The sequence below is a fragment of the Triticum aestivum genome, chromosome 6A (assembly GCF_018294505.1).
Source record: "Triticum aestivum cultivar Chinese Spring chromosome 6A, IWGSC CS RefSeq v2.1, whole genome shotgun sequence".
In the NCBI taxonomy this organism is placed as follows: domain Eukaryota; kingdom Viridiplantae; phylum Streptophyta; class Magnoliopsida; order Poales; family Poaceae; genus Triticum; species Triticum aestivum.
In genome coordinates this window covers 125476735-125485452 of record NC_057809.1, presented here as the reverse complement: position 1 = coordinate 125485452, position 8718 = coordinate 125476735, and the positions used below count along the sequence as shown (strand labels likewise).

Below are 8718 nucleotides of genomic sequence, written 5' to 3'. Positions count from 1 at the left end.
TATCATGAACAAGGAAATATAATAATAATGCTTTTATTATTGCCTCTAGGGCATATTTCCAACAAGAGCCAAGTATGATATTAGACAAGTATGTAAGATATGCACGGGAGAGACTTATGGCACTAAGATGGTAACAAGATCACTATGGTGCACAATAGGGTGGCCCGACAATTCTCAACTTGCTAGTCTCAATGGGTAAGCTACGCGAAATGGCTCGCGTTATCAATGCAAAAGCAAGGGTGAGATGTCGTCGCGGTTACCGTCCAATCGTACGGTAAGAATGAAGTCGTTGAAGCCGGTGTGGTGTCCGAGTTGATGATCGAGTGGCGGCGATGATGATGTCCAAATGCGCCTAAGTAGCCGAAACACCTTAGGACACAAGAGAAACCGCAGTCCGAAACTCAAACAACCACGAGAAATAGTGCGGAAGAACACGAGTGTCGGTATGGAAGCAAAATGGTGCAAACAAAAGATGGTCGAAAGTTCTTGGATGGTCCGTGCGCACGGGGTAAGTGAGGCCCGTGTGCACGGGGTCTCGAGGGCCCGTGTGCACGGGGTGTGCTGGGAGCGGAAGAAAAGCTCTGGATCCGTGGGGATTTTCCAAGGTAAGGCAATTTTCAAGGGTTCGGAAGGTGGGGAAGCAGGAAGATGGGTAGATCCACTTGCCAAACTCCAAATTCGTGGATCAAAACAACCAAATCTCACAAGATCCAACAAATTGCAAGAAAAAAATTTGGGCTATTTTTGTGGGGATTTTCGAATTTGGACGAAAAACAACAAAATCAAGCTAGCAAATGGGGGGATGGGACTCCAAGATGTGAATCAACCTTGCTCATGATACCAATATGATATAGGATGAAATCCTAGAGGGGGGTCTTTTCACACTTGGAGGGGGAAAAGGGCAAACTCTCAAGAACACAAAGAGGAAACCACTCAAACAATTCCCCAATTACACATTCACTAGAATAGCAATACAAGATCCACAAGTCACAAACACAATCAAAGGAAAGATACAATGGCAAAGTTCTTCCCACTCCTAGGAGATGAGGTCTTGAAGATAGTCTTCTCCTAGAGGAGGTCTTGAAGATAGTCTTCTCCTAGAGGAGGTCTTGAAATCCACTAGGATTCTTCCCAAAGTGGCCTTGATTCCACAAGTGGGAAGGTAGAAGGAGCAAAGGTCACAAATATCTCATCTCATACTTTGCTAACCCTAAACATAGCCCTAGGTACGGTTTATATAGTCTTGGGGTCGAAGTAGATGAAGAGGGGCTCGGATTGGGGATCACAGCCGTCCATCCTGGGAGGCCCGTGCACACGGGGTAAGTTGGGCCCATGCGCACGGGGGTCCTGTGGGCACAGTATAGGCCCGTGCGCATGGGGTGCTCCAGCGTCAACTTCCTGGATAGCCCGTGGGCACGGGGTCACCTGGGACTTCCAGTTTTGCTGCCGTTGCACTCCGTCTTGGTCCGCGTGGCCTTGGGGTGGTTCCTATTCTCCTTGGGGATGCTCCTGAGCCTCTTGGTGGTGTTCCTCTTCGTACCTAATGAGACATAGCGTATCTTGGTGAGGTAGCAACAATGTTCCATTTGTATCCATATGCAAGCTAAGTAGGAAGGAGTTCACCTCGGTTTCCAAAGCACGTGCTCTAGCTCTTGTCATAGGTCCATGTGGGGCTTGATGTGTCGGTGTAGAGTCCATGGGGATGATGGAAGGATGCTCCGCATCACCGTCGATGTCTTCGGAGTCGAAGTCGAGCGTGTCGGTCAAATCGTCGACAGTGGCTACTAAGTCGGTGGTGGGTGGGCGGCGAATTTCTTCATCATCCGCATCCCAATCCTGCCGGACATAGTTCGGCCAGGACTCTCCTGACAAGGAGAGAGACCTTAATGAGTTCAGTATGTCGCCGAAGGGAGAATGCTGAAAGATATCCGCGGATGTGAACTCCATGATCGGCGCCCAGTCGGATTCGATAGGCACGGGCGCAGGCGGTTCGGAGTCCGTGGCCGGGGAAGAATCCGGCAGTTCGGCGTCACGGCTCTCGTGAAGGGTAAGGTCGATACTCGGCTCGATCGCCGCTGAGGATGCGGCCTCCGTGGCGGGGTCTATCCACCCGTCCATGGATGGCGCGATTGGCTCCGAATTGAGGGTCGCAGCGGTTGCCGGTGCGATCTCCTGAACACTGTCCGATGGTAGAGCTAAATCATGCTCACCGTCACCGTGTGGCGCACTTGGCAGGGGCTCGAATCCGTCGAAGATCAAGTCTCCACAGATATCGGCCGTGTAGTTTAAGCTTCCAAATCTGACCTGGTGGCCAGGGGCGTAACTCTCGATCTGCTCCAGATGGCCAAGCGAGTTGGCCCACAGTGCGAAGCCGCCGAATACAAAGATCTGTCCAGGGGGAAAAGTCTTACCCTAGACTGCATCGCTATCAATGATTGAAGGAGCCATCAAGCCTAACGATGACGACACAGAGGAACTCTCAATGAAAGCACCAATGTCGTGTCAAAACCGGCGGATCTCGGGTAGGGGGTCCTGAACTGTGCGTCTAGGCGGATGGTAACAGGAGGCAGGGGACGCGATGTTTACCCAAGTTCGGGCCCTCTTGATGGAGGTAAAACCCTACGTCCTGCTTGATTGTTCCTGATGATATGAGTAGTACAAGAGTTGATCTACCACGAGATCAGAGAGGCTAAACCCTAGAAGCTAGCCTATGGTATGATTGTATGTTGTTCGTCCTACGGACTAAACCCTCCGGTTTATATAGACACCGGAGGGGGCTAGGGTTACACAGAGTCGGTTACAAGGAAGGATATCTACATATCCGTATTGCCAAGCTTGCCTTCCACGCCAAGGAGAGTCCCATCCGGACACGGGACGAAGTCTTCAATCTTGTATCTTCATAGTCCAACAGTCCGGCCAAAGGATATAGTCCGGCTGTCCGGATACCCCCTAATCCAGGACTCCCTCACCTTGGACGGAGGAGGAGCATGAGTGGATGATTGTTCTGAAGGCCCCTTGGCCATGTTAGCAAGCCTGGCCTTTTCATGCATGACATATATTGATTAGGTTAGGGTTGTTTATTCTCGGCAGGGGCAGATGACGATGCTTCATCTTCAAGTTGGTCTTTCGAACTTCTATTCTCTTCGAACTCCCTTGTTAAAACCGAGCTCCTTGGAGCTCTGCCGTAGATTCCTGATGTCTCCTTAGGACAGTGAGGTTAGGGTTCCTCGCCGTAGTGCGGTATGGAAATCTCTAGTCTCAGGCAAGTCAGGTCGATTCAAGGGTTCAACAACGATGACGAATGCGTCTTCAGAGCGATGGTCCTTAGGGACATGTGCACAAAGACTTTCTGACTCTCATCAAGGTAAGGCCGACTCTGGTATGGGAGCGGCAACAATAGCGCATTAGCGGCTTGTTCTGGCGGCGGTAGTGGTCATTCCATTTGTTGAGGGACCTCGACACAATTTTATTAGTTTTGGCATGATCTGCACTACCGGTGAACTTTTATACGTAATAGATTCGTGTCTTTTCGAAAAAAAACTACACCTGCAACAAACAACTAAATGAACTAAGCATGCATCACAAATGTTAGACCTCAGTTGAAGGCCTGGAGTGTGTTCCGGTCGTCGCAGAATCGGTTTCTTTGGAGCTTGTCGGTGGATTCAATGGAACAATCCAGGCTAGGACCCCCATACTCAATAATTCTTGCTAAGACTACCCACAGTGGGAGTAACATAGATAGTAACATCACACATATCTAGATAAAATAGATGATGTGGGAAGCAATAAATGTAGTAAGAGAAGCATGTGGTAACATAGCTAGTTACTATTACTATGAGTAACATCACACATATCAAGGCAAGATGAGTCTATAGCCTAATAAATAAAGTGTTGCATGTTACCACACATATGTTACTCCCCACTATAGAGGTAGGAGTAGTAACATAGAGTAGTAACATGCCCATGTTACTACTCTATGTTACTACCCATTGTGGCTAGTCTAACTGATTTCAAATAGCTCACATAATTGGTCCAATTACGGTACAACACTGCAACTGGGAAGCGAATTACATGACACATTTTTTCTGCATGGTAATACGTGTCTCATTTATATTATACGGTTCATAGCACAAGCCATGTACATACCGACCTGATAAAACTGAAAAGACAGCAGAACATCAACCTTTGCATACAGGAACACTAGCCAAGAAGTAAAATTATAAGTAAGACCGAAAAATCCCCTGAGCTTGACACTAACACCCATCACCTGCCTATGACACCACCACATTAGCCACCAAAAGAAAGAAGACGAACCACCTCCACACTTGAGCTCAAAGCGGGTCCATCACTGATATGCGGCTTTACAGACCTTCAAGGTGGCTCGTCAATAAAGACGAAGCCATTACCATTGAACGAATCAGACCGGAACAACACCCCGACACGCCATCGAACTTCAGACCTAGCACCACCGCACGACTAAGATGTCGAAGGAGAAAACCATACATGCCTGCCATGCACCACGAACCCAGCACATGATCCACCATATTCTAGATGTTGTCGATGCAGACCACAATCTGCATTTGCTCCTGGACTACCTCCCAAGCTTCATGCGGACGCTGGAGCAAACGGCATGGCAACGACAGAGCCCGAGGACACAAGTCCACCACGAGGATGTCGCTGTCGCCGCACCATTCTTGCTTGAACAGCCTGGTTCTCAAATCCAGCCCCAACATTGATCACCTCGTCGGGGAAGGATATGAAGATCTTTTATTTGGCGCCGTCATCGCCACCGCGGAAGCCAAGACAAGAACAACCCAATCCCCTAAGATACTAACGCCTAAAATGATCCATACGCGTGGATCCGGTGAGCCCCTCGCCACCGACGATTGGTTGTCGGCGGAGGGGAGCCGCCGGAGGACGTGGGCGGATGGAAGCGTAGAAATACCTGCCTTTGGACGAATTACATGGCGCATAACTTGGCCGACATGCTGTCAGTTCTAATTCTGCTTGGAGTATTTTTGGGATGATATTCAACCCAGCTTTATTGTTTTGGATATAATAAACGATGTACGCTTGTTCGAGTTGTTGAAATAATAAAGCGCGCCGTGAAGGCTTTGCAAAAAGAAAAAGGGGAAAAAGCGCATGCGTCACAAACGCCGGAAGGCGATCGCTGGAAGGCACCTATCACGGCTCACGTCGATGCATCGCCGCGGCCGTTCACATGGCATGCCACACGGCACGATCCATTCACCCCACGTCTCCGATTTCTGGGTGGAGGAGATCATGCCGTCGCCCAATGGACTTCAATAAATACTCCAACAAGCGACGTGCCACCTGAAAGTAAAAACATCGCAATAACTCAGTGCCGAGTTCCCAAAAATTACCAAGCAGTGCTCAGTGCCGAGTACCAAACGCACTATAGATGGACATGTCTACGCCTGCGCGCAAACATCCAAGATCAAACGCAATTGCATCTGGAGCAGTATCCGGAAAAAAAATGCCAAACCCAGCATGAAAAGTGATTATTGCTCATCATCAATTTTCATTCTTCTGGAAGAGGCCCTAGCAGTAATATCGGCACTAAATTCTCATTCTCGCCAGCTGTGAGCCGCCCCCCTGCACTCGCACTGAGATTCGAGAATTAGTTGGATGAACCCAACAGCAGTAATAAATAACTTGAAAGAAACAGCGTACGCGGCCGCTCAAGAACTGCGGGGAGCCTTTTTCCTGCGAGAAGCGACGCGACGCGACGTCACGCCCACGAGTTCGTCGCGCGTCGTCACGATCTTCTTCTTCCACGACCACCCCGTTCGTGCTCGCACAACCAGCAGATAGATCTTCCGATCTCACAACCAGCAGAAAGATATTCTGCGGATATCACGGCGGAAGTCCCGGCCCTTTCAAATTTGGTTGGGAGAGCGACGCCGCATTGACCGGCCGCTCCGATCGCCGCGTGCCGTGATCATGGCGTCTCGCGCAGCTCCTCCCGTCCTGCTGCTGCTCTTCTTCTTCCTCGTGATGGCGTCCCTGCTCGCCGTCGATGCGTCAGGTGCGTAACTTCCTACCCGTCTTCCTTTCCACCGATCGCGCTCGCCGAATTGTCAGGTGTGTGACTTTGGTGGGTGGGGTCATGTGCAGCGGCGGCGGCGGCGCCTGGCGTGAACTCGCCGTTCGTGCTCGCGGCGGCGCGGACGCAGCGGAAGGACCCTCTCGACGGGCTGAGGTACTACACCGGCGGATGGAACATCAGCAGCGAGCACTACTGGGCCGTGAGTTCTCGTCCTGAATATTCTTGATCCGTTGGTTGCAATCCGCATTCGTAGGTAAAATTCAATTCTGATGAATTCCGGTTCCTGAATTCTGCTGTTGTTTCCGCGATGCGATTCTGCAGTCGGTGGGCTTCAGCGCGGCGCCGGTCTTCGCGGCGGCCGGAGTCTGGTTCGCCGTGTTCGGCGCCGCCCTGTTCCTCGCCGGGTGCTGCTACTGCTGCTGCCCCAGCCGCAGCACCTCCTACTCCCGCGCTGCCCTGGTCGTCTCGCTCCTGCTCCTCCTCGCCTTCACGGCCGCCGCCGCGTAATTCTTTTTCCCCCGATCACCTCGCCACCGTCTCCTCTTCCACGAGTCACAACCACCGCCGCTCTCCTGACCATAACCAGTCTTCGGTGCGTGTGCGCGTTGCAGCATCGGGTGCGCTGTCCTGTACGACGGGCAGGGCCGGTTCCACGGCAGCACGGCGGCGACGGTGGACTACGTGGTGAAGCAGTCGGGCGACACGGTGGACAACCTGCGGGCCTTCTCGGGGTTCCTGGAGGCTGCCAAGGCGGCCGGCGTGGGGGCCGTCTCGCTACCCGACGACCTCAAGGGGAGGATCGACGGCGTGGTGCGCAGGGTGAGCTCCGCCTCCGACGAGCTCGCCGCCCGCACCGCCAGCAACTCCGCCAAGATCCGAGACGCGCTGGACACAGTGTACGTCACTGAAACAGCAGTACTCATTTGTCACGAAACCTTAATTTCCATCACAAAATGAAGAACCGCTTGACCCCTGATTAATTCGCTGCCGCGTCGCAGAAGGAAGATCCTCATCGTTCTTGCAGCCGGGATGCTAATCCTCGCCTTCGCTGGCCTTGGTGAGCAGCACTGGTCACTGAAACTTTGAACTGAAATATTATTCTGCTTCCGCTACGATGAAATGATCTGAAGAACTTGTATATATTTTGCAGTGTTCTCGGCGTGTGGATTGGAGTCGCTGGTCTACGTGTAAGCATAGTTAATCTAATCCAATGTAGCTGCATGCGGTGCGAGACTTGGGTGTTAAGCTAAGATTGCACGGCTGACTGTTCGTCCGTCCGTGATCCGTCCGTCCGCAGGTTGGTGTTCCTCGGGTGGATTCTGGTTGCGGCAACGTTCGTGATGTGCGGCACGTTCCTCCTCCTGCACAAGTAAGCGCGCCACCAACCTCAACCTCAACTCCTCACGCAAGAAGAAGTGCAGCAGTGACATGTGTTTTTCTTTCAGCGTGGTGGGGGACACGTGCGTGGCGATGGGCGAGTGGGTGCGGCGCCCGCAGGAGCACACGGCGCTGGACGACATCCTGCCGTGCGTCGACACGGCCGCCGCCTCGGAGGCGCTCGGCCGGAGCAAGGAGGTGAACTACCGCCTCGTGGACGTGCTCAACGGCGTCATCTCCAACGTGTCCAACCGCGACTTCCCGCCGCAGGCGCCGCTCTCGCCGCCGCTCTACTACAACCAGTCGGGCCCGCCCGTGCCGCCGCTCTGCAACCCCTACACGCCGGACCTCCGCGACCGCGCCTGCGCGCCCGGCGAGGTCGCCGGCCCGGACGCCGCGCGGCAGTCGTGGGGCGGCCTCGTGTGCCGGACGGCGGACGCCGGCGGGTCGGGGGTGTGCGCCACCGCCGGGCGACTGACGCCGTCCATGTACGCGCAGATGGTCGGCGCCGCCAACGTGAGCTACGGGCTGTCCCGGTACGGGCCGGTGCTGGTGGACCTGGCGGACTGCGCGTTCGTGCGCCGCGCGTTCCAGGCCGTCGGCGAGGACCACTGCCCCGGCCTGCGGAGGTACAGCGAGCAGGTGTACCGGGGCCTGCTGGCCGTCGCGGCCGCCGGGCTGCTCTCGGTGCTGCTGTGGGTGGTGCACTCGAGGGAGAGGCGGAAGAGGAGCGACGCCAGGGAGGTGGAGCTCATGGCGCCGCCGCCGCCCTTCAGGTACCCGCTGGAGGAGAAGGCGCTGCTGCACAGCCCCAGAAGAAGGCCGTACATGTGATGTGAGCGTGCCGGTTTGTTAGGCGGATATCATGCTAGTGCTAGTCTCCAACCGGCAGGGGCTTCCTGCAGGGTTGCATTATGCTTTGTAGCCTACTGCGAGATTGCATTGACAGTGTTGAATATGATAGCAAGGCACTAATTCAAACTTGAACCGTGATTTCCTGCTGCGAGCTAGTACCATATTCGTTGTGAAAAACGCTTAGGCTTTGTTCGATTACACCTCCTCACAGGGGGATTGGGGTGGATTGGAGGAGGTTTTGACTTCTAGAGGATGTAATCCCTGCCAATCCCTGTCAAACCCTTTCATTTTTCCTGTCAACCGAACAGGCCCTTATGAGTAATCCAACCAAAAAAATTACAAATACAAAGCAAACCGGAACCTAGGACACTGTCCGACAGCAAGAGGAACTCCTGCAGATTTGTGTAAAAAGCACT

General features: G+C 53.3%; 1 protein-coding gene across 1 annotated transcript; it reads left to right on the top strand.

Moving 5' to 3' along the window:
* The first annotated feature begins 5490 nt into the window (after nt 1–5490).
* LOC123132453 (uncharacterized) lies at nt 5491–8434 on the top strand. The gene is made up of 8 exons (XM_044552246.1): nt 5491–6049; nt 6139–6269; nt 6392–6573; nt 6682–6966; nt 7069–7127; nt 7221–7257; nt 7368–7439; nt 7516–8434. The coding sequence occupies exons 1-8, from the start codon at nt 5965–5967 to the stop codon at nt 8279–8281; spliced, it is 1617 nt and encodes a 538-aa protein (XP_044408181.1). The 5' UTR covers nt 5491–5964; the 3' UTR covers nt 8282–8434.
* The last annotated feature ends 284 nt before the right edge of the window (nt 8435–8718 follow it).

Excerpts from the sequence above, each read along its gene's own strand:
- LOC123132453 (XM_044552246.1), top strand. The coding sequence starts at position 5,965 with ATGGCGTCTCGCGCAGCTCCTCCCGTCCTGCTGCTGCTCTTCTTCTTC. Across the intron at positions 6,967-7,068 it reads CGAGACGCGCTGGACACAGT|AAGGAAGATCCTCATCGTTC; the intron begins GTACGTCACTGA and ends GCCGCGTCGCAG. Across the intron at positions 7,440-7,515 it reads ACGTTCCTCCTCCTGCACAA|CGTGGTGGGGGACACGTGCG; the intron begins GTAAGCGCGCCA and ends TTTTTCTTTCAG.